We start from the raw sequence: 25,806 nt of genomic DNA on the forward strand, positions 1-25,806 counted from the left end.
GAGTCTATGGGTCTCTGCTGTGTTAGTCTATGGGTATCTCAGTGCGAGTCCATGGGTTTCTGTGCGAGTCTATGTGTCTCTGCTGTGTGAGTCTATGGGTCTCTGCTGTTTGAGTCTAGGGTTCTCTGATGTGTGAGTCTATGGGTCTCTGCTGTGTGAGTCTATGGGTCTCTCCTGTGTGAGTCTATGGGTCTCTGCTGTGTGAGTCTATGGGTCTCTGCTGTGTGAGTCTATGGGTCTCTCAGTGCGAGTCCATGGGTTTCTGTGCGAGTCTATGGGTCTATGCAGTGTGAGTCTATGGGTCTCTGCTGTGTGAGTCTATGGGTCTCCGCTGTGTCAATATATGGGTCTCTGCTGCGTGAGTCTATGGGTCTCTGCTGTGTTAGTCTATGGGTATCTTCTGTGAGTCTATGGGTCACTGCTGTGTGAGTCTATGGGTCTGTGCTGTCTGAGTCTATGGGTCTCTGCTGTGTGAGTCTATGGGTCTCTGCTGTGTGAGTCTAGGGGTCTCTGCTGTGTGAGTCTATGGATCTCTGCTGTGTGAGTCTATGTGTCACTGCTGTGTGAGTCTATGGGTCTGTGCTGTGTGAGTCTATGGATCTCTGCTGTGTGAGTCTATGGGTCTCTGCTGTGTGAGTCTATGGGTCTCTCAGTGCGAGTCCATTGGTTTCTGTGCGAGTCTATGGGTCTCTGCTGTGTGAGTCTTTGGGTCTCTGCTATGTGAGTCTATGGGTCTCCACTGTGTCAATATATGGGTCTCTGCTGCGTGAGTCTATGGGTCTCTGCTGTGTGAGTCTATGGGTCTCTTCTGTGAGTCTATGGGTCACTGCTGTGTGAGTCTATGGGTCTGTGCTGTGTGAGTCTATGGGTATCTGCTGTGTGAATCTATGGGTCTCTGCTGTGTCAGTCTATGGGTCTGTGCTGTGTGAGTCTATGGGTTTCTGCTGTGTGAGTCTATGGGTCTCTGCTGTGTGAGTCTATGGGTCACTGCTGTGTGAGTCTATGGGTCTGTGCTCTGTGAGTCTATGGGTCTCTGCTGTGTGAGTCTATGGGTCTCTGCTGTGTAAGTGTATGGGTCTGTGCTGTGTGAGTCTATGGGTCTATGCTGTGTTAGTCTATGGGTATCTCAGTGCGAGTCCATGGGTTTCTGTGCGAGTCTATGGGTCTCTGCTGTGTGAGTCTATGGGTCTCTGCTGTTTGAGTCTATGGGTCTCTGATGTGTGAGTCTATGGGTCTCTGCTGTGTGAGTCTATGGGTCTCTGCTGTGTGAGTCTATGGGTATCTGCTGTGTGAGTCTATGGGTCTCTGCTGTGTGAGTCTAAGGGTCACTGCTGTGTGAGTCTATGGGTCTCTGCTGCGTGAGTCTATGGGTCTCTGCTGTGTGAGTCTATGGGTCTCTGCTGTGTGAGTCTATGGGTCTGTGCTGTGTGAGTCTATGGGTTTCTGCTGTGTGAGTCTATGGGTCTCTGCTGTGTGAGTCTATGCGTCTCTGCTGTGTGAGTCTATGGGTCACTGCTGTGTGAGTCTATGGGTCTGTGCTGTGTGAGTCTATGGGTCTTTGCTGTGTGAGTCTATGGGTCTCTGCTGTGTGAGTGTATGGGTCTGTGCTGTGTGAGTCTATGGGTCTATGCTGTGTTAGTCTATGGGTATCTCAGTGCGAGTCCATGGGTTTCTGTGCGAGTCTATGGGTCTCTGCTGTGTGAGTCTATGGGTATCTGCTGTGTGAGTCTATGGGTCTCGGCTGTGTGAGTCTATGTGTCACTGCTGTGTGAGTCTATGGGTCTGTGCTGTGTGAGTCTATGGGTCTCTGCTGTGTGAGTCTATGGGTCTCTGCTTTGTGAGTCTATGGGTCTGTGCTGTGTGAGTCTATGGGTTTCTGCTATGTGAGTCTATGGGTCTCTGCTGTGTGAGTCTATGGGCCTCTGCTGTGTGAGTCTATGGGTCACTGCTGTGTGAGTCTATGGGTCTGTGCTGTGTGAGTCTATGGGTCTCTGCTGTGTGAGTGTATGGGTCTGTGCTGTGTGAGTCTATGCGTATCTCAGTGCGAGTCCATGGGTTTCTGTGCCAGTCTATGGGTCTCTGCTGTGTGAGTATATGGGTCTCTGCTGTGTGAGTCAAAGGTTATCTGCTGTGTGAGTCTATGGGTCTGTGCTGTGTGAGTCTTTGAGTATCTCAGTGCGAGTCCATGGGTTTCTGTGCGAGTCTATGGGTCTCTGCTGTGTGAGTATATGGGTCTCTGCTGTGTGAGTCAATGGTTCTCTGCTGTGTGAGTCTATGGGTCTCTGCTGTTTGAGTCTATGGGTATCTGCTGTGTTAGTCAATGGGTCTCTGCTGTGTGAGTCTATGGGTCTCTGCTGTGTGAGTCTATGGGTCTCTGCGGTGTGAGTCTATGGGTCTCTGCTGTGTGAGTCTATGGGTCTCTGCTGTGTGATTCTATGGGTCCCTGCTGTGTGAGTCTATGGGTCTCTGCTGTGTGAGTCTATGGGTCACTGCTGTGTGAGTCTATGGGTCTGCTGTGTCTTTGGGTCTGCTGTGTGAGTCTATGCGTCACTGTTGTGTGTCTATGGGTCTCTGCTGTGTGAGTCTATGGGTCTCTGCTCTGCGAGTCTATGGGTCTCTGCTGTGTGAGTCTATGGGTCTCTAAGTGCGAGTCTATGGGTGTCTGCTGTGTGAGTCTATGGGTCTCTGCTGTGTGAGTCTATGGGTCTCTGCTGTGTTAGTCTATGGGTATCTCAGTGCGAGTCCATGGGTTTCTGTGCGAGTCTATGTGTCTCTTCTGTGTGAGTCTATGGGTCTCTGCTGTTTGAGTCTAGGGGTCTCTGATGTGTGAGTCTATGGGTCTCTGCTGTGTGAGTCTATGGGTCTCTCCTGTGTGAGTCTATGTGTCTCTGCTGTGTGAGTCTATGGGTCTCTGCTGTGTGAGTCTATGGGTCTCTCAGTGCGAGTCCATGGGTTTCTGTGCGAGTCTATGGGTCTCTGCAGTGTGAGTCTATGGGTCTCTGCTGTGTGAGTCTATGGGTCTCCGCTGTGTCAATATATGGGTCTCTGCTGCGTGAGTCTATGGGTCTCTGCTGTGTTAGTCTATGGGTATCTTCTGTGAGTCTATGGGTCACTGCTGTGTGAGTCTATGGGTCTGTGCTGTCTGAGTCTATGGGTCTCTGCTGTGTGAGTCTATGGGTCTCTGCTGTGTGAGTCTAGGGGTCTCTGCTGTGTGAGTCTATGGATCTCTGCTGTGTGAGTCTATGTGTCACTGCTGTGTGAGTCTATGGGTCTGTGCTGTGTGAGTCTATGGATCTCTGCTGTGTGTCTCTATGGGTCTCTGCTGTGTGAGTCTATGGGTCTCTCAGTGCGAGTCCATTGGTTTCTGTGCGAGTCTATGGGTCTCTGCTGTGTGAGTCTTTGGGTCTCTGCTATGTGAGTCTATGGGTCTCCACTGTGTCAATATATGGGTCTCTGCTGCGTGAGTCTATGGGTCTCTGCTGTGTGAGTCTATGGGTCTCTTCTGTGAGTCTATGGGTCACTGCTGTGTGAGTCTATGGGTCTGTGCTGTGTGAGTCTATGGGTATCTGCTGTGTGAATCTATGGGTCTCTGCTGTGTCAGTCTATGGGTCTGTGCTGTGTGAGTCTATGGGTTTCTGCTGTGTGAGTCTATGGGTCTCTGCTGTGTGAGTCTATGGGTCTCTGCTGTGTGAGTCTATGGGTCACTGCTGTGTGAGTCTATGGGTCTCTGCTGTGTGAGTCTATGGGTCTCTGCTGTGTGAGTGTATGGGTCTGTGCTTTGTGAGTCTTTGGGTCTCTGCTGTGTGAGTCTATGCGTATCTCAGTGCGAGTCCATGGGTTTCTGTGCGAGTCTATGGTTCTCTGCTGTGTGAGTCTATGGGTCTCTGCTGTGTGAGTCAATGGTTCTCTGCTGTGTGAGTCTATGGGTCTCTGCGGCGTGAGTCTATGGGTCTCTGCTGTTTGAGTCTATGGGTCTCTGCTGTGTGAGTGTATGGGTCTGTGCTGTGTGAGTCTATGCGTATCTCAGTGCGAGTCCATGGGTTTATGTGCGAGTCTATGGGTCTCTGCTGTGTGAGTCTATGGATCTCTGCTGTGTGAGTCAATGGTTCTCTGCTGTGTGAGTCTTTGGGTCTCTGCGGCGTGAGTCTATGGGTCTCTGCTGTTTGAGTCTATGGGTCTCTGCTGTGTGAGTCTATGGGTCTCTGCTGTGTGAGTCTATGGGTCTCTGCTGTGTGAGTCTATGGGTCTCTGCTGTGTGAGTCTATGGGTCTGCTGTGTCTTTGGGTCTGCTGTGTGAGTTTATGCGTCACTGTTGTGTGAGTCTATGGGTCTCTGCTGTGTGAGTCTATGGGTCTCTGCTGTGTAAGTCTATGGGTCTCTGCTGTGTGACTCTATGGGTCTTTGCTGCGTGAGTCTGTGGATCTCTGTTGTGTGAGTCTATGGGTCTCTGCTGTATGAGTCTATGGGGCTCTGCTGTGTGAGTCTATGGGTCTCTAAGTGCGAGTCTATGGGTCTCTGCTGTGTGAGTCTATGGGTCTCTGCTGTGTGAGTCTATGGGTCTCTGCTGTGTTAGTCTATGGGTATCTCAGTGCGAGTCCATGGGTTTCTGTGCGAGTCTATGGGTCTCTGCTGTGTGAGTCTATGGGTCTCTGCTGTGTGAGTCTATGGGTCTCTGATGTGTGAGTCTATGGGTCTCTGCTGTGTGAGTCTATGGGTCTCTGCTGTGTGAGTTAATGGGTCTCTGCTGTGTGAGTCTATGAGTCTCTGCTGTGTGAGTCTGTGGGTCACTGCTGTGTGAGTCTATGGGTCTGTGCTGTGTGAGTCTATGGGTCTCTGCTGTGTGAGTCTATGGGTCTCTGCTGTGTGAGTCTATGGGTCTCTCAGTGCGAGTCCATGGGTTTCTGTGCGAGTCTATGGGTCTCTGCTGTGTGAGTCTTTGGGTCTCTGCTATGTGAGTCTATGGGTCTCCACTGTGTCAATATATGGGTCTCTGCTGCGTGAGTCTATGGGTCTCTGCTGTGTGAGTCTATGGGTCTCTTCTGTGAGTCTATGGGTCTCTGCTGTGTGAGTTAATGGGTCTCTGCTGTGTGAGTCTATGAGTCTCTGCTGTGTGAGTCTGTGGGTCACTGCTGTGTGAGTCTATGGGTCTGTGCTGTGTGAGTCTATGGGTCTCTGCTGTGTGAGTCTATGGGTCTCTGCTGTGTGAGTCTATGGGTCTCTCAGTGCGAGTCCATGGGTTTCTGTGCGAGTCTATGGGTCTCTGCTGTGTGAGTCTTTGGGTCTCTGCTATGTGAGTCTATGGGTCTCCACTGTGTCAATATATGGGTCTCTGCTGCGTGAGTCTATGGGTCTCTGCTGTGTGAGTCTATGGGTCTCTTCTGTGAGTCCATGGGTCACTGCTGTGTGAGTCTATGGGTCTGTGCTGTGTGAGTCTATGGGTATCTGCTGTGTGAATCTATGGGTCTCTGCTGTGTCAGTCTATGGGTCTGTGCTGTGTGAGTCTATGGGTTTCTGCTGTGTGAGTCTATGGGTCTCTGCTGTGTGAGTCTATGGGTCTCTGCTGTGTGAGTCTATGGGTCACTGCTGTGTGAGTCTATGGGTCTGTGCTGTGTGAGTCTATGGGTCTCTGCTGTGTGAGTCTATGGGTCTCTGCTGTGTGAGTGTATGGGTCTGTGCTGTGTGAGTCTATGGGTCTCTGCTGTGTGAGTCTATGCGTATCTCAGTGCGAGTCCATGGGTTTCTGTGCGAGTCTATGGTTCTCTGCTGTGTGAGTCTATGGGTCTCTGCTGTGTGAGTCAATGGTTCTCTGCTGTGTGAGTCTATGGGTCTCTGCGGCGTGAGTCTATGGGTCTCTGCTGTTTGAGTCTATGGGTCTCTGCTGTGTGAGTGTATGGGTCTGTGCTGTGTGAGTCTATGCGTATCTCAGTGCGAGTCCATGGGCTTCTGTGCGAGTCTATGGGTCTCTGCTGTGTGAGTCTATGGGTCTCTGCTGTGTGAGTCAATGGTTCTCTGCTGTGTGAGTCTTTGGGTCTCTGCGGCGTGAGTCTATGGGTCTCTGCTGTTTGAGTCTATGGGTCTCTGCTGTGTGAGTCTATGGGTCTCTGCTGTGTGAGTCTATGGGTCTCTGCTGTGTGGGTCTATGGGTCTCTGCTGTGTGAGTCTATGGGTCTCTGCTGTGTGAGTCTATGGGTCTGCTGTGTCTTTGGGTCTGCTGTGTGAGTCTATGCGTCACTGTTGTGTGAGTCTATGGGTCTCTGCTGTGTGAGTCTATGGGTCTCTGCTCTGCGAGTCTATGGGTCACTGCTGTGTAAGTCTATGGGTCTCTGCTGTGTGACTCTATGGGTCTTTGCTGCGTGAGTCTGTGGATCTCTGTTGTGTGAGTCTATGGGTCTCTGCTGTATGAGTCTATGGGGCTCTGCTGTGTGAGTCTATGGGTCTCTAAGTGCGAGTCTATGGGTCTCTGCTGTGTGAGTCTATGGGTCTCTGCTGTGTGAGTCTATGGGTCTCTGCTGTGTTAGTCTATGGGTATCTCAGTGCGAGTCCATGGGTTTCTGTGCGAGTCTATGGGTCTCTGCTGTGTGAGTCTATGGGTCTCTGCTGTGTGAGTCTATGGGTCTCTGCTGTGTGAGTCTATGGGTCTCTGCTGTGTGAGTTAATGGGTCTCTGCTGTGTGAGTCTATGGGTCTCTGCTGTGTGAGTCTGTGGGTCACTGCTGTGTGAGTCTATGGGTCTGTGCTGTGTGAGTCTATGGGTCTCTGCTGTGTGAGTCTATGGGTCTCTGCTGTGTGAGTCTATGGGTCTCTCAGTGCGAGTCCATGGGTTTCTGTGCGAGTCTATGGGTCTCTGCTGTGTGAGTCTATGGGTCTCTGCTGTGTGAGTCTATGGGTTTCTGCTGTGTGAGTCTATGGGTCTCTGCTGTGTGAGTCTATGGGTCTCTGCCGTGTGAGTGTATGGGTCTGTGCTGTGTGAGTCTATGGGTCTCTGCTGTGTGAGTCTATGCGTATCTCAGTGCGAGTCCATGGGTTTCTGTGCGAGTCTATGGGTCTCTGCTGTGTGAGTCTATGGGTCTCTGCTGTGTGAGTCTATTGGTCTCTGCTGTGTGAGTCTATGGGTCTCTGCTGTGTGATTCTATGGGTCCCTGCTGTGTGAGTCTATGGGTCTCTGCTGTGTGAGTCTATGGGTCACTGCTGTGTGAGTCTATGGGTCTGCTGTGTCTATGAGTCTGCTGTGTGAGTCTATGCGTCACTGCTGTGTGAGTCTATGGGTCTGTGCTGTGCGAGTCTATGGGTCTCTGCTGTGTGAGCCTATGGGTCTCCGCTGTGTCAATCTATGGGTCTCTGCTGTGTGAGTCTATGGGTCTCTGCTGTGTGAGTGTATGGGTCTCTGCTGTGTGGGTCTATGGGTCTCTGCTGTGTGAGTCTATGGGTCTCTGCTGTGTGAGTCTATGGGTCTGCTGTGTCTTTGGGTCTGCTGTGTGAGTCTATGCGTCACTGTTGTGTGAGTCTATGGGTCTCTGCTGTGTGAGTCTATGGGTCTCTGCTCTGCGAGTCTATGGGTCACTGCTGTGTAAGTCTATGGGTCTCTGCTGTGTGACTCTATGGGTCTTTGCTGCGTGAGTCTGTGGATCTCTGTTGTGTGAGTCTATGGGTCTCTGCTGTATGAGTCTATGGGGCTCTGCTGTGTGAGTCTATGGGTCTCTAAGTGCGAGTCTATGGGTCTCTGCTGTGTGAGTCTATGGGTCTCTGCTGTGTGAGTCTATGGGTCTCTGCTGTGTTAGTCTATGGGTATCTCAGTGCGAGTCCATGGGTTTCTGTGCGAGTCTATGGGTCTCTGCTGTGTGAGTCTATGGGTCTCTGCTGTGTGAGTCTATGGGTCTCTGCTGTGTGAGTCTATGGGTCTCTGCTGTGTGAGTTAATGGGTCTCTGCTGTGTGAGTCTATGGGTCTCTGCTGTGTGAGTCTGTGGGTCACTGCTGTGTGAGTCTATGGGTCTGTGCTGTGTGAGTCTATGGGTCTCTGCTGTGTGAGTCTATGGGTCTCTGCTGTGTGAGTCTATGGGTCTCTCAGTGCGAGTCCATGGGTTTCTGTGCGAGTCTATGGGTCTCTGCTGTGTGAGTCTATGGGTCTCTGCTGTGTGAGTCTATGGGTTTCTGCTGTGTGAGTCTATGGGTCTCTGCTGTGTGAGTCTATGGGTCTCTGCCGTGTGAGTGTATGGGTCTGTGCTGTGTGAGTCTATGGGTCTCTGCTGTGTGAGTCTATGCGTATCTCAGTGCGAGTCCATGGGTTTCTGTGCGAGTCTATGGGTCTCTGCTGTGTGAGTCTATGGGTCTCTGCTGTGTGAGTCTATTGGTCTCTGCTGTGTGAGTCTATGGGTCTCTGCTGTGTGATTCTATGGGTCCCTGCTGTGTGAGTCTATGGGTCTCTGCTGTGTGAGTCTATGGGTCACTGCTGTGTGAGTCTATGGGTCTGCTGTGTCTATGAGTCTGCTGTGTGAGTCTATGCGTCACTGCTGTGTGAGTCTATGGGTCTGTGCTGTGCGAGTCTATGGGTCTCTGCTGTGTGAGCCTATGGGTCTCCGCTGTGTCAATCTATGGGTCTCTGCTGTGTGAGTCTATGGGTCTCTGCTGTGTGAGTGTATGGGTCTGTGCTGTGTGAGTCTATGGGTCTCTGCTGTGTGAGTCTATGCGTATCTCAGTGCGAGTCTATGGGTTTCTGTGCGAGTCTATGGGTCTCTGCTGTGTGAGTCTAAGGGTCTCTGCTGTGTGAGTCAATGGTTCTCTGCTGTGTGAGTCTATGGGTCTCTACTGTGTGAGTCTATGGGTCTCTGCTGTGTGAGTCTATGGGTCTCTGCTGTGTGAGTCTATGGGTCTCTGCTGTGTGAGTCTATGGGTCTCTGCTGTGTGAGTCTATGGGTCTCTGCTGTGTGATTCTATGGTCTCTGCTGTGTGAGTCTATGGGTCTCTGCTGTGTGAGTCTATGGATCACTGCTGTGTGAGTCTATGGGTCACTGCTGTGTCTATGGGTCTGCTGTGTGAGTCTATGGGTCACTGCTGTGTGAGTCTATGTGTCTCTGCTGTGTGAGTCTATGGGTCACTGCTGTGAGTCTATGGGTCTGCTGTGTCTATGGGTCTGCTGTGTGAGTCTATGGGTCTCCGCTGTGTCAGTCTATAGTTCTCTGCTGCGTGAGTCTATGGGTCTCTTCTGTGTGAGTCTATGAGTCACTGCTGTGTGAGTCTATGGGTCTGTGCTGTGTGAGTCGATGGATCTCTGCTGTGAGTCTATGGGTCTCTGCTGTGTGAGTCTATGGGTCTGTGCTGTGTGAGTTTATGGGTCTCTGCTGCGTGAGTCTATGGGTCTCTGCTGTGTGAGTCTATGGGTCTCTGCTGCATGAGTCGATGGGTATATGCTGTGTGAGTCCATGGGTCTCTGTGCGAGTCTATGGGTCTCTGCTGTGTGAGTCTATGGGTATCTGCTCTGTGAGTCCATGGGTCTCTGTGCGAGTATATGGGTCTCTGCTGTGTGAGTCTATGGGTCTCTGCTGTGTGAGTCTATGAGTCTCTGCTGTGTGAGTCTATGCGTATCTCAGTGTGAGTCCATGGGTTTCTGTGCGAGTCTATGGGTCTGTGCTGTGTGACCCTATGGGTCTCTGCTGTGTGAGTCTTTGGGTCTCTGCTGTGTGAGTCTATGCGTCTCTGCTGTGTGAGTCTATGGCTCTCTGCTGTGTGAGTCTATGGGTATCTGCTGTGTGAGTCCATGGGTCTCTGTGCGAGTCTCTGGGTCTCTGCTGTGTGAGTCTATGGGTATCTGCTGTGTGAGTCTATGGGTCTCTGTGCGAGTCTATGTATGTACTCTATATTGAACTTCTTTCGCACCGTACGTAGCCAACCGCGCTCATCGGAAGTGCAAGGGGGAAGGAGAACAAACTAAACACAACAATTAGTTGTAAAGAAATTAGTTTTTTATTTCGATCAATATATATTCTATTTCTGGTTACTTAGTAATGGATTTTATTTTTTTCCGCCTAAGGACGACCGCTTGTGTTGTGATCGAAACGTCGTGATTAATTTTATTTTCTACCTACGTGACTTTACCGAAAGAACCAAAGAGTATGGATTCCTGCAGTGACGAAAGCTTCAAATCAAGATCGATACTTTTGTATTTTTCAATATATTTATTTGGTTACTTATATTCTCCACGACAACACTAATTATTATTTAGTGTTATGAATTATAGAATGTTTCGTCGAACTAACACCCATATTATAAAGACAGAAACAACGACCCCCCCCCCTCCGTGTATCCTTTTAATAGACTATCGGGGAAAGTACTGTTGGCAAGCATTGAATGCATCTCCTATATATTTGGATTTTTCATCATGTTTCTCTCCCCGTGGTCACGTGGATTGCTCTCCAGCTCCTCCAGTTTGGTTTCCCCCACCCCCCTCCACATTCACATTATTTGTCTGCTGCTGTACATTTCCACGTGACGATAAAGCCACTTCGTTGAGTCTGCGGTTAGGCGCGGTGTGTGGCTCGCGATGCACGGTCTCAGGCCCCCGTCACCCACGGAGCCCCGAGGAACTGGATCTGTCCGGTCTCTGCGGCTTGACCGCGTAAAGTCCACGACTCACGGGCGTCTCAACGCGGCGCGTTGAAGCATTTATCGATCGTCGCCAGGTCTCGTGCGAGCTGGGGGGACGAACCTCCTCACTGTGCGGTGACCCGGCGGAGAGGCGCTGCGCTCTTCACCCTCTCCGTCCCGTGGGAGATCTGATGAAGCCGGTTGTAATTACTGGCAGAAACGTCGTACTCAGATTGTAAATGTTGTGGATTTGCTCTCCAACACACCGGTGTGCTGTACTAGTGACGAATTGGTCACGTTCTGTTCACGTGACAAACCTCACTAATTGGCTGTGTCGGGTGGTGGCGGGTTTTAACGACGCATTTATATATTTGCGCGATTTAACCCCAAAAATTTAACTTGTATTATGGATATTGATCCCGAAAGCCTACGTGTTACATATTTTTATTGCTCATCGGATTCCTCCGGTGTAAATATTCAGATTTTCTCTTCTGCTGTTGTCGTTCTCGCGAGGTTTGTGGAGCGGCAGGAGTTGGCCAGCGTCGGTGGGATTTCTTCCTCCATTCAGTAAATAAGAAAATGTTTTGGTTTAAAAAAAAAAATGAGAATTAGGTAAGACAGGAGTTGTGTTAAGATGTTCAATCACCAAATGGAAACCTTTTGCAAAGCATCAAGTCTGCAATGACCACACGCGCTTGTGGCAAAACATGCAAACAAGACGTGCTCTGATAATATATGCACCGTCTTTGAAACTAATTGGCCTACACCAGAGGACCAGCTTCTTTACGTGCTTGTCTCACCACGAGTGTTAGCCCAGAGGACGCCACAAAGCGGACAGTGCAAAGGCAATGCAAGTATCAGAATACTTACAGCTGAGTGTCACAGAGAGTTATATCCACGGGACCTTTTTGACAGCATTAATGCATTTATTGTCAGAGCATGTTTGTTTGGATGGTTTGACACAGTTTTGTGTGGTTAATGCCTTGCACAAAGTTTTATATTTGGTGTTTGAACATCTTAACACCTCCTGTTTTATTGCCAGAAAGGGTTAAAACCTCTTCTTATACTGCCAAAAAGGTCCCATTCATATACAGTACATGCTTGCAATGGCGGAGCCAGGATTTTCAGGTAGAGGGGGCAACCCCTCCAGCAATGAAAAATGATAGAGGAGTTGTTAGTATTTCGATTTAAAGCTTTCGTGACTGCAAGGATTCATCTTATTTGGTTCTTTCGGTAAAGTCACGTAGAATGAGAATAAAATAATAAAAAAATTTCATTTAATTCTCACGACGTTTCGGCCACAACACAAGGCCACACAAGGCCACTTGTGTTGTGGCCGAAACGTCGTGAGAATTTTATTGTGTTATTTTATTTTATTATTTTATTCTCATTCTACGTGACTTTACCGAAAGAACCAAAGAGGAGTTGTTAGTAAGTAAGGAGTTGTTAGTGAGTAAGGAGTTGTTAGTAAGTAAGTTGTTAGTAAGTAAGGCGTTGTTAGTAAGGAGTTGTTAGTAAGTAAGGAGTTGTTAGTAAGGAGTTGTTAGTAAGTAGTTGTTAGTAAGTAAGGAGTTGTCCCTTGCTTGTTACTCGCCGCGTGTGCGGCGATGACGCAGCCATCGATCGAGGGTCGAATTCGAACCGCGTTTTGTGATCGGCATCACGCTCGCTGAAGGTGTTGATGCCTTCAGGGAAATCGTGGACTGTATACGCAACTGCGCACAATTCTGAGTCACTTTTCACTGTTTTTCCGTTACTTATTGCCAATTATGGACTCAGACTATTGTCCTATCATCTCATAGAGTCCCTGTCACGTAATAATATGCTCCACAGTGGCAGTGGGAGTCGCAAAATGCCGCTTTATTACTAATAAACCCCGATCCGATCGAAATTAGGGATTTCGATCGAATCATTGGGGGGGGCACGTGCTACTCCCCCCCCCCCCCCACTGGCTCCGCCAGTGGGTGGTTGCTTCTTTTCTGACAGATGCCCGGCACTTAAAGAACAACATGCATCGAAAGATGAAGCGGGACTTGGGTACTGATCTGACGACTGAGATTAGCCAAGACGGAGTTCTAACCCAAGGAGTATGGCGTCAATCAACTCGACGGTGGCGAATGTATGCACGTTGAACTTCTTTCGCACCGTACGTAGCGAGCCGCGCTAATCGGAGGTGCGGGGGAAGGACAACAAACTAAACACAAAACGAATTCCTAAAAGAAATGGTGCTCGAGAAGCGTCTGTTCAGCTTCAGCAGCGACAGGCCTCTGTGCTGACAGCATCGTAGGCAGAAGCAACGCGAGTAATAGAGATGGCAGAGTGTAAGGAGATCAACGAGAGAATAAAACTACGTGGTGGTTGCAATGCCTCGGAGCAGCTGCATGAAAAACCGTTCGTGAACCAGATTTTGAGATTCGTGGGCCAGTGTGGGCCACCGCAGGGCTTTTGACTGCAAGACCAACAATTACAGACTGACCAAGGTCAATAAATCGAGATTTAAATCGACATTTATTGACGAGAACCTTCCTGGTGTGACCTTCTGTGACCTTTCCCCGAGGTCCCCCTCCCGTGTCTATCCTGGCTTGCTGACGTCAGGACTGCCGTACACCGCAGATCCCCTTTGCTGCCAGTGGTATGGCACTACATTATGGGTCTCTGTGTGAGTTTATGGGCCTCTGCTGTGTGAGTCTATGGGTCTCTGCTGTGTGAGTCTATGGGTCTCTGCTGTGTGAGTCTATGGGTCTCTGCTGTGTGAGTCTATGGGTCTCTGCTGTGTGAGTCTATGGGTCTCTGCTGTGTGAGTCTATGGGTCTCTGCTGTGTGAGTCTATGGGTCTCTGCTGTGTGAGTCTATGGGTCTCTGTGTGAGTCTATGGGTCTCTGCTGTGTGAGTCTATGGGTCTCTGGGTAAGTCTATGAGGCTCTGTGTTCGTCAATGGGTCTCTGTGCGAGTCTTCGGGTTTCTGGATCTCTGTGTGAGTCTATGGATCTTGGTGCAAGTCTACATAAGGGTGGCGGGCCCTCCACATTGAGCAGCTGCTGAACGTGCAGCGGCCGGTCTATCGCGAGATTTGTTTGACCCTGGAAGGAGTCATTCACGAAGTGGCTGTCACTGCCTTTTCTGGCCCGGGACGTCGGTCAAGGGCGTGCGCACATTCGATGAGATTCCTCGTCGTGTGTTCACGAGTAACCGTGGAGGTCGTGTAGTTACAAAGACAAAGATCCCCCCAATATCCTTTAACAGACTGTTGGGGCAAGTGCTGCTGTTAGCGATCACCTATCTCTCCAAGGCTGATGTTTACACACCGCACCAGGTACTCATCTGAGGCTGAGCCGACTTAGGGGAGACTCAGGACCGATTCAGATGACCGTATTGTCACTGGTGTTGGTCGTGAGCGGGAGTCGAATGCGTTCGTAGCGCAGCGCGCTCACCGCTACACTACCGATCCCCACACGCAGTGTTCAGGTATTGTTCAGGCAGTGGCCCACCGAGACAAATTCACACACACACATGCTTATGAGAGACACGTGCTATAATCCGATGCAGTGACACACACACACGCACGTGCTATAATCAGCTATAGCGGTTCACACGCTTAGGCACAATTATACAAACACGCTGACACACACAAAGGAGACAAAGATCCCCCGTATAGCTCTTTAACAGTCTTGTGGCAAGTGCTGTTAGCGAGGATTTACATAGCGGACGAGAGCGGTGGTGTGATCAGCACCATGCCCGGCTGCCTTTGTCTCCCCAGTGCTGATGTTTACACACCGCACCAGGCAGGCATTTGAGGCTGAGTCGTTCTAGGGGATGCCTAGGACTGATTCAGATAATCGTCACTGGTGTTGGCGGCCGTGAGCAGGAATCGAAGTCAAGGCCGTAATTATAATATACATTGGGTGGGACATCCCCCCCAACATTCAAATATGCTCAAAATGTCCCCCCCAATATGGTGCTATAAACAAACAAAAAATTGCGATGCTATGTAAATAAAAACAACAATTTGCTAAACCTTGGCCACAATATCTGGACTTGTCTTCATATAACAATGCATAGATTCGTTTATATGATTGTGGTTATGGTTGTACTTTATTAATCCCTAATCTCTGCCATTACATACAATGAAACAAGAAAATGTACAAAAGAAAAAAAAACAGAGCAATGTAATATAATACACTATTAGACATTATTGTTAAAAAATAAATGAAAAGTCCATTCCATGTGTTAGTTTTCAAATTGAGATTTTTTTATCGGGGGGGGGGGCCCAGACCCCCTGGAAGATTTGGTCCCCCCAATGTTGACTCCATGGCTACGGCCTTGATCGAATTATAGTCGTAATGTTCCTACCGCAATGTGCTAACCCACTGCGCCACCGTTCCCCCACTTATCAACAGCCACCGGTCGCCACTAAGCGGACGGTGACGTTACCACCGGCGCTTGTGCCAGGCTAGGTGGACCTCGTAGTCGTCACGTAAAGCGTGGAAGGTTCAACGACAGGTCACGGGACAGACCCAGGGGTGCCACGGGTTGACAGAGACTACCAGATGCGCCACCCGTTCTCCCCCCACTCTGACAACCTTCCACGTTTTAGCCGCTGGGGCGCTCTGCTTGTTGTTGTGAGCGTCTCTCTTCAGGTGGCCAAGCGTCAGGAGTAGTGGAGTGTACCATCGCTGTGATGTCTCCTTCATATTTGTGGATCGGGCATTGCGTCGTTATACGTTGTACGGCCTGTTCTGGATGATCACAGCCTGACGCTGCCAAGCAGCGTCGTCCTTCACGAGCCTCCTCCACACAGGCCAATCTTGACACCGCCGGTACCAGTCATCTGCAAGTCCACTCAGCTCCACCTCCTCCTGTATCACATCAGCCCATCTCCTCTTTAGTCCGTGCCGCGCCCTCTATCTGGCCAAACAGAAGCTGCTTGGGACATGCGGTGGCTTGGCATGCGGCCAACATGACCCAGCCAACGCAGTTTCCTCTACCTGCTGGAAGTGCTTACCGATGATGGGACCGTATCCACAAAGATCCCCGAAGAGCCTGAATGGACCTTTGGGGCAAGTGCTGTTAGCGAGCACATATGCAGGCCAGCAAGGTACACGAGGGGGTGGGTGGCCAACACCACGCCCGGCCGCCTTTGTCTCCCTCGTGGCGATGCTTACACATCGCACCAGGTACTTATATTTTTAGGCAACCTCGGTTTAGATAATCGTCATGCGCTCTCTCTCTCTCTCTATTCCGTGCAACGCAGGGCCTCCTCCACCTTGTCATCCTCCACCTCCTCACCGTCGTCGTCCTCCTAGCCCCGGCCTACCACCATGGACATCGGCGGCCTCGAGACGGTGGTGGCCAACTCGGCGTACGTGGCGGCGCGCGGCGACCTGGACGGTGGCGGCGGCGGGGGCGGCGGGGGCGGCGGCGGCCGTGACCGCAAGATGCACGCGCGCCTCAAGCTGCCGCACGTGCTGCGCCTGGACGAGGTGCAGGCGCGTGTCCTGGCGCTCTACCCCTCGCCCTCGTCACCCACGCTGCCCTCCTTCGAGCAAGTCTGCCACCTCGAGCCCATCGGCCGCCACCTCTTCCGTCAGTTTCTCGAGACGCACAAGTTGTTCCGGCCTGCCGGAGAGCTCCTCCAGGTGCGGGTATTGTCTCTAAGCGGGTGATTGTTGTGCGAGTTGGTTGTTGTTGTTGTTGTTTGTTTGACCGGCACCGCTCTCGGTTCGGGCGCTTAGTCTGTCCCCGGCGCCAGAGCTTTTTGATTGCTCACCAATTAGCACGGTTGGCTACGCACGGTGAGAGAAATATTCAATATTACAGGCAGTCCTCGCCTTATGAACTTCCGACTTACGAACAACTGTTCTTACGAACCGGCTTCCATGAAATATAAAAAACCATTGACTTAAAACGCGAACTCGCACTTGCAAACTGAACCGTGGAACTATTTTGTTCAGAGGAGCGATTCTCCGCAAGATGGAATGAGTCGGCCCTCGCGCTGGGAGTGTGTGCACGCACATGTGAACGTGTGTTGGGAGCGATAGTGTAGCGCGCTGTGCTTCTATGAAAGTGGCTCACAGACAACACCTGTGACGACTATCTGAACCAGTCCTGAGCCTACCTCGGTCGACTCCAATGAGTGCCTGGTACGGTGTTACAACACCATCACTGGGGAGACAAAGGCGGTCGGGCGTGGTGCTGGCCACCCACCCCCTCGTGTACCGTGCTGGCCGTCATAAGTGCGACTTGCTAACAGCACTTGCCCCAACGGGCTGTTAAGGCCACACGGGGGATCGTTGTCGTTGAGGTGTGTGCGTCTTTGTCTTTGCGAGTGTGCGTGCCCGTGCTCCCGTCTGTGCGTGCGGGCATTTAAATACAGCGTATAATTATTGTGTTCCGACTTACGAGCCGTTCGACTTACAAATGGGTCTCAGGAACGATTTAGGTTCGTAAGCCGAGGACTGTCCTACGTACACACATTAGAGTGTTCGTCCGCGTCACTGCCAGTCGAGTGGATGAAGTTGGACGTGATCGATTGTAATAGGTGACGTGCAACTTCTTAATTATTATCCACATATCGAGAGGTATCATGGATGTGGTGTGCCGGGTGTGCTTGTCACGTGTAACATTTACATGGGGTGGAGGAGCAGTGGCACAGTGGTTAGCGCATTGCACTATATGTCTGCAGGCGATCCGACGTTCGATTACTTTGAGTTGCGAGTGATATCTGAACAGAGTCCTGGGCCCTGCCCCTTCGCCAATCCCCACTGACCATGCTGGTGAAGAATGGTCAAACCTATCCCACACCGAAACAATTATGGGGAGGCCCTCATCCCGCAGTGGATCAGCAAAGGGCCACTGGTACAATCTTATTATCTTAATTTTCTACAGTGGGGAGTTGATCGGCATTTGTTTACACATCCCGTCAGCTCCAAGGACTTCCGATAGTGCATGATCTCAGCAGCACTTATCCATCACGACAAGCCGACTCTGGGCCCGTTTCGACTTTTGAGTGTCTCACCGGCACACTCAGGCATCCCCTACGGCCAGATGAAAGAGGCGAAATGTCCAAGTTGCTGAGCGATGCAACTTGTGGATGGCTTCAGGAGCAGCCCCGTGAACGTGCGAATAGTTGCCGGCGAATGAAATCAAGTGGGCAGTGCCGTATAGCCTCGTGTGGTACATGGGCTGTGGTTCGATTGTAACGACTACGCAAGCCTGAGTGGGACCGAGTCTCCTAAGTCCAGCCGGTGGGATGAATGGAGTGGGAAACGGGGGAGAGTTCCCGAGCGTAGGCCACCAAACAAAGATGGCACCCCGAACTTTGAATACTGTGCCCATTTCCTCCAACCTCACTGCGTTGATGGGATTCAATATGAAGGCGGCAACTTAGGTTGTGTATTGTATTATTTTTTTTATTTAAAGCTTTCGTGACTGCAGGGATTCATATTCTTGGTTATTTCGGTAAAGTCACGTAGAAGGGAAACAATAAAATAATAAAAATCTAAAACAATACAATTCTCACGACGTTTCGACTGCAACACAAGCAATCATCATCAGGTGTGAAAACCACAGCAAGAAAATTTGAAAAGAGTGGCGTTTTTTTAACGTTTGCACCACGGAGAGCGATTTGGCAGTTTGTTCAGATGGACGAGTCCATCTATGTTCGGAAAAGAGAAGGGGGGAGACGAAACGTCGTGAGAATTTATATATTATTTTATTGTTTCCCTTCTACGTGACTTTACCGAAAGAACCAAGAATATGAATCCCTGCAGTCACGAAAGCTTTAAATCAAAATTTAACCGCCTCTACGGGGAGGGTTTCCACATAACTTTGAGATCCTTCAACAAACTCCGAGATAAGAAGGCTCAGCTGATCGAGTCTCTCACCTTTCTGAAGAGATGCCGCGACTCTGGGGTAATACCAATCGCATTTATACTGACCTCTGCTGCTGTAACTTCTTCTAATGCGAAATGAATTATTTCCAGAACTAGCTTAGCTCTTATCTCAGAGAAAATCAGACTTATACGTACCGAACTAGATAAGTTAGACAAGACACTCTACAAATCACACTTATCATTGACGGCAACAATGTCCACATCGGATTGGGAACATGTAGAAAATATGACTGCCTCTTCAGCTGCCACTATGTCGACCAAATGAAAGGACAACCTGATTTCCAAATTCAACCTCCTCTCCAACAAAAGACCGGACTCACACACCAAAAAGCTAGACGTTAACAAAGTCGTAATTAATTGCAGTAACAGTTCTATTTACAATGGTCTGAAATCCGTTTAGCTAAAGGGCTAAGCTTTGCAGCCACACCTAAACACATACCAGTTAATGATATCATTCCCTAAGTAGACGTGGCTCTCAAGGGCCTGGGTCACATCGCTGCAGACGTAGCAAGATCTGAAATCGCTGCAACCCTTAAAAAGCTAAGATGCCAGCTAGCAACATCAGCAAAGATGAGCGTTTTAAACTATATAAATTAAAAAAGAGGGATGGCATTGTCATCCTCTCAGCCGACAAGGGCAATGCCACTGTCATCATGGATAAAATAGAATATAACAACAAAATTCCAGAATTACTCAACGATGGCAGCTATACAAAAATAAAAAGAGATCCTACCAACAGCCTCGTCATAAAACCAACAAAATCATTTCTGATTCAACCGCATTAATTGATCAAACCAAACAGTTCTCGTTGAAACCTGCTGCCAGGCCACCAAGATTATACGGCTTACCAAAAATACATAAAGTGGATACACCCCTTCGTCCCATCGTCTCTACTATCAACTCCACCACCTACAAACTGGCTCGTTTTCTGCCAGAAATCCTGCGGCCTTTCACTGGAAAAACCACCTCTGCGATAAAAAATTCTACTCGCCTGGTATCGACAATCAAGGGTATTTCCCTGTCCCCAGACGACCTGCTTGTCAGTTTTGATGTAGTTTCCTTATTCACCAAAGTTCCTGTACCTGACACCATCGCAATGATTGAAGACTTGGTTCATCAAGGACTAAACACTGAGGTACCCCCCCTGGTGAGACACTGCTTAACCAATACATACTTCACTTGGATTGGAACTTTCTACAAACTAACTGAGGGCACCCCAATGGGCTCCCCTCTATCTCCAGTTGTAGCCAACATTTTCATGGAGAAATTTGAGACTGACGCCATCCAGACTGCCACTCTGCGCCCAACCTTATGGAAGAGGTACGTGGATGACACTTTTGTCATCTGGCCACATGGCCGGCCTGCTCTAGACCAATTCTTCGACCACATCAATTCCATACACCCAGCCATCAGATTTACCATGGAAGTCGAAAAAGATGGCAAGCTACCTTTTTTGGATGTCCTAATAAAAAAAGAGACCTGATAGTTCAATGAGCCACTCTGTCTACAGGAAAGATACCCATACGGATGTTTACCTGAAACTGGATTCCCACCACCATCCATCCCAGAAGAATTCCCTCATCAAGACTCTGCACCATAGAGCCCAATGCATATCCGACCAGGAACACATAGCCAGTGAACTCAAGCACGTACACCAAGCTCTTAAGGCTAATGGTTATTCCAACTACACAATCCGTAAAGCTATCACTCCAACCATGAAGAAGTACCCTCTTGAGGAGCCTTTCAAACCCATCACTTTACCCTACATTGCGGGGATCACAAAAAAGATCTCCAAAATCTTGAATAAACACAAGATCCAGGTCCGATTCAATACATTAATAAAATCCGTGATCTGGTTCCGTCTGTAAAAGATGTGATTCCGGACATACAGTACCCTGGCGTCTACAAACTAAGTTGCTTCTGTGGTATTAGTTACATTGGAGAAACCAAACGACATGTCTCGGACCGCATTCGTGAACACAAAGCAGACCTGAAACACGGTAGGAACAACACCTCGGCCGTGGCAAATCACTGTTATAATTCAGTAGGCTCACATGACATTTACTTCTCCAAGACAGAGGTTCTTTGCAAGCCATCTAGCTACCATGAGAGCTTCGTTCATGAGGCTATCCACATATACAAACACAGAGACAATTTCAACCGAGAAGATGGATTCTGGCTTATCAATCATTGGAAAGATTTGATAAACCATTTCGGGTCTTAATTGATTGGTCACGCTTAAGGTGGCTTTCAGACCGCATCCATTATTTTTCGTCTCCCCCCTCCTCTTTTCCGAACATAGATGGACTCGTCCATCAGAACAAACTGTCAAATCCCTCTCCGTGGTGCTAATGTTAAAAAACCGCCACTTTTTTCAAAATTTCTTGCTGTGGTTTTCACACCTGATGATGATTGCTTGTGTTGCAGTCGAAACGTCGTGATAATTTTATTGTTTTATATTTGTATTATTATTTTATTGTTTCCCTTCTACGTGACTTTACCAAAAGAACCAAGAATGTGTATTGTATGTTGAACTTTTTTCGCACTGTGCATAGCCAACCGTGCTAATCGGAGGTACGGAGGAAGGACAACAAACTAAACACACGAAAAAAGGTTAAACGATGATTCAGCACTCACCGTCATGCACTGCTCGCTGCCGAGAGCAAACCACATGTACACGCACACACACAGGTGCGTATGTACTGCGTACAGGTGATCTCATTATACTGTACTATATAACTCACCGCTTGTGCCCATCTTTGTCACGGCGGGCAGGAATAATTTTTAGGTCAAGAAGAGATCAGAAGCTTGTGGATGTGCAGACGCAGTTTCTAATTAGGTCAACACGCTGGCAGTGAGCTGCTGCTGCTGCTGCTGCCACTGGCTTACCATCGGCCATCAAGCAGTTCGGTGAAACAAGATTTGGGCAAAGATTAAGGCCCCCGTGTTGCAAGTTGAGTGGCATGGCTATTGTCTAGCGGGTGCGCTGGCGGTGCGCCTGCACCTTGGACCACCGTAAGCGCCCAGTGTGGCTGCCTTTGGGGATCCTCGTCCTTTTTTGCCACCAGGATCGTGAGTCGAACGTCTCAGCATCGTCATGTGAGGTGGTGGCTGCGGCCTGTGGGAGGCTTTCGCCCGGCAGTTGATTGATCATGGCCGATGACAACGACTTCGCCAGTTCTGCCCATAGCTGATAGATCGGCAGGGACACGTGTGGTGATGTAAAGCGCGGGTACTACCGCCTCTCGCAAGGCTTCTAGCCAGCATGGAAAAGTGAGTGGGTCAGCGGCCAAGGAACGGAACGCGCCCGAGAGGAGATGAAGTGGTTTTCAGTTTCAGTTTTCAGTTTATTTATTTTGGTGTAGCCCTGTGAGCCATTCGGCTCTTGAATCTGGTGCAACCACAACAAACAAAAAAAACAAAAACACGAACAAGAAAAACATCTTAAAGTTACTATGTGACTGTGCAAACAGAAAATCCATGAAAAAACAGCAAAATATTCCTGAAAAAAGCTCCGTACACCAACACTGTGTGCAAAAAATCCCAGTGGGATACAAGTCAAACAACAACAACAACTTTGATTTAAAGCTTTCGTGACTGCAGGGATTCATATTCTTGGTTCTTTCGGTAAAGTCATGTAGAAGGGAAACAATAAAATAATAAAAATATAAAACAATAAAATTCTCACAACGTTTCGACTGCAACACAAGCAATCATAATCAGGTGTGAAAACCACAGCAAGAAATTTTGAAAAAATTGGATTTTTTAACGTTAGCACCACGGAGAGCGATTTGGCAGTTATTCAGATGGACGAGAAAACGTCTTGCTGCACTCGTCACACATGCACGGCTTCTCGCCCATGTGCTAGGGTTGAACAGCGCCCCCCCCCCCACCAGACAGGGACAGCAGATTTTTGGCTGTTGTGGGCTCGGCTGAACTGCTTGCACCACCTCCTTTCCCCGCCGCAGGATGGTGCTCGAGCTAGCCCTCCTTGAGCTCAGCCCACGACTGGAATGTCGTTTCTTGGCCTCTCGTGTCTCTGCTGCCCAACCAGACGGCCCCACTGAAGCCCACACAGGGGACTGACTCTTCATTCACGACCCTTGGCCGTCTAGACGATCTCCGTGAAGTTTTCCAGGAACACAGCTTGGGGTCCGTGGCAATGTTGCCTTGGCAGGAACACAGCTTGGGGTCTGTGGCAATGTTGCCTTGGCAAGAACACAGCTTGGGGTCCGTGGCAATGTTGCCTTGGCAGGAACACAGCTTGGGGTCCGTGGCAATGTTGCCTTGGCAGGAACACAGCATGGGGTCCGTAGCAATGGTGCCTTGGCAGGAATACAGCTTGGGGTCCGTGGCAGGAACACAGCTTGGAGTCCGTGGCAATGTTGCCTTGGCAGGAACACAGGTTGGGGTCCACGGCAATGTTTGCCTTGGCAGAAACACAGCTTGGAGTCCGTGGCAATGCCGCCTTGGCAGGAACACAGCTTGGGGTCCGTCGCACTATTAACTAGGCCTCACTCAGGCTGTGCCAGGTGCACGATTTACTCGGCCTCACTCAGGCTGTCATGTGCAGTACTACCTAGGCCTCACTCAGGCTGCGCCAGGTGCACGATCAGCTAGGCCTCACTCAGGCTGTGCCACGTGCACTATTAACTAGGCCTCACTCAGGCTGCGCCAGGTGCACTATCAGCTCGGCCTCACTCAGGCTGTGCCACGTGCACTATTAACTAGGCCTCACTCAGGCTGCGAAAGGTGCACGATTAACTAGGCCTCACTCAGGCTGCACCAGGTGCACGATCAGCCAGGCCTCACTCAGGCTGCACCAGGTGCACGATTTACTCGGCCTCACTTAGGCTGTGTCATGTGCAGTATTACCTAGGCCTCACTCAGGCTGTGCCAGGTGCATGATTAACTAGGCCTCACGCTGCTCCAGGTGTACTATTAGCTAGGTCTCACTCAGGCTGCGCCACGTGCGTGACCAACCAGGCCTCACTCAGGCTGTGCCACGTGCGTGACCAACCAGACCTCACTCAGGCTGGTGACATCAGTTTGTGTGCCAAGTGGGGTCGTGGAAGGTGGCACTGGTGGATTGTGGGTGGAGGTAGGCTCTCATGCAGCAGTGGATTAACTATGGCTGACGATGATGATGAGGGCTACACAGGTTCGGTCTCTCAATGTGATTCCATGCGTGCACCTCTCCATGCCTCCTTGCCCACTTTTCAGCTCTCGTACTCATATTGGTTGAGGGTGTCTCATGATTCCAATTTTAGCACGGTTTGGATACGTACGGTGCGAAAGAGGATCAACATACATGCAAAGATACATTCCGGGCAGGGGGGGGCATGGGGGGGGGGCACCAGGACAGCCATTCTGAAACAAGAGACAAACCGGGACATTGGGTGGCCTTGCTGAGATTGGCCTCTCTCTCGAGGGCTCTCTAGAGAGGGGGTCTCTGTACATCATGCAGCAGAGGCTCTCTCTGCCGGCAGTGCGCGTGAGCGAGGGCGCTGCGGTGGCGAGATGTTAACTACCTCGCCTGGTACACTGCAGGGCATGAGTTCGATCCTGACCCTGACGCCTGCTGTATATTTGAAGTTTTCGTGTCTCTCTCCCCATGGTCGCGTGGACTTTTCTCCGGCTTCTCCCGTTTTTGCCCCTTAACACTTACAATCAACATCACGCGTTCAGAGTATTTGGCTGCAATACATTTCCACGTGATAAGCCACTTCGTTGAGCTATCATGTGTGACCAGGTTGCTTCTGAAAAATAGCTAGCTTAGTGGGCCTTAACCTGGTAAAACACAAAACATATTTTAGTAGTTTAGAGTGACTGCAGAGGGCTGCGACTTAAGCTCTACCCAAGTACATGGAGCGTGGAACTCGCGAGTAATCATCACTCAAAGCAATTAACCCCCCCCCCCCCCCCCCCATGAACTGAATTGAATACCGCTTGCGTCCACCCGCATTGGGGGAATTGCAGATCTTCTGCTGAGTCGGCCAAATTGGTTTAGCCACAATCAGCTTCGGTCGCTCTCATTAATTCCCCATGTGCCCTTAGGGGGTCCCTCCGCCCTTAGGGGGCCCCTCCACCCCCCCCCCCCCCAATGGGCGGCCAACCACCCACGGCGGCGTCGGTGCCACCAGCAGCGGCGATCCCAACAAGAGCGCCATGGTCAATACACTGCCGGATGAAGGCCTCCCTCCCCGCGCCTCGTAGGTCACATGCGGTCGTATGACCATACTTTCACCTCGCCGCTCACTGTGGGTTGGTGGATCGTGGTGCTTGGGTAGATAGGTGGGGGCGGGGGGGGGATCAGTGCTGATATCACTCGCCGCTGACGTTAGCCGTGGCGAGAAATGGACCGGGTTCATATAACCCGGTGCACTAACCACAACCCCACCACTCTTCCAGCCCCCCACCACCACCACCCGCCCCCCCAACGATTGGCTTCCAGCCCCTTTTGTCAGTCCACATTGTGTCAAGGTGGTTATTTGATCATACCTTCCCACGCTGGTCAGTGCACGTTGGTAAAGCCGGTGCGGCTCATCTTTCACTAAAACGAAAGGGCGTATGATGGTGATGACGAACGTGGCAATGTTGGTATCTATGATGACTTTAACAATGACGGTGATACTGACGTAAAAAATGACGATGACGACTATCATTATTATTACAATGACTCGTCGCCGCCAGGCTTGCGAGGACCTGGACATGAGCGAAGAGTCGGAAAGGCTCAAGAAGGGTCAGAAGATCATCGCAGAGCACATGGATGACAAGAAGCCCGCCTCGTTCTGCTCCTTCCTGAGCGCCGCGGCCATGGAGGCCGCCCGGGCCCACGGCTCCTTCGCCGAGGCCCTGGCGGAGACGACGGAGTTCTTGCAGTCGCGCACCCTCGCCGAGTACGTGGAGAGCCCGCGCTACCTGCGCTACCTGCAGTTCAAGTGGCTCGAGATGCAGCCCATAGGCGAGGAGTGGTTCTCCGACTTCCGCGTGCTCGGAAAGGGCGGCTTCGGTGAGGTGTGCGCCTGCCAGGCGAAGGCGACGGGCAAGCTGTACGCCAACAAGAAGCTCAACAAGAAGCGGCTGAAGAAGAGGGGAGGCTATGAGGTGAGGAGGTAGTGGATGACAATGGTGGTGGCGATTGTGATGATTCTATTCTATTCTCGTGTATGTCGGTAGCAGCAATGTGGTTCAGGAGCTGAATGCCAATGTCGAGGATATGATAGCCAAGACGAGAATACTTTAGGAGAGAGTTTTTTTGTAGTGTTGCTGCTCATCCTTCTCCATTGACATTGATAATCAACGGTAGGCTATGTACGGTGCGAAAGAAGTATTA

At 50.2% G+C, this 25,806-nt stretch overlaps 1 protein-coding gene across 1 annotated transcript in view; it reads left to right on the forward strand.

Moving 5' to 3' along the window:
- Positions 1-25,806, forward strand: part of GRK1 (G protein-coupled receptor kinase 1) — a 312,076-nt gene that overhangs the window by 271,907 nt on the left and 14,363 nt on the right. The window contains exons 2-3 of the mRNA XM_076068616.1: positions 15,830-16,214; positions 25,164-25,577. Coding sequence (XP_075924731.1) covers positions 15,897-16,214; positions 25,164-25,577 — 732 coding nt within the window. The 5' untranslated portion in view covers positions 15,830-15,896. The remainder of the gene's footprint in view (positions 1-15,829; positions 16,215-25,163; positions 25,578-25,806) is intronic.

This window comes from Petromyzon marinus, chromosome 21 (genome assembly GCF_048934315.1).
Source record: "Petromyzon marinus isolate PM22_M1 ecotype Great Lakes invasive population chromosome 21, UKy_Petmar_22M1.pri1.0, whole genome shotgun sequence".
Classification (NCBI taxonomy): domain Eukaryota; kingdom Metazoa; phylum Chordata; class Hyperoartia; order Petromyzontiformes; family Petromyzontidae; genus Petromyzon; species Petromyzon marinus.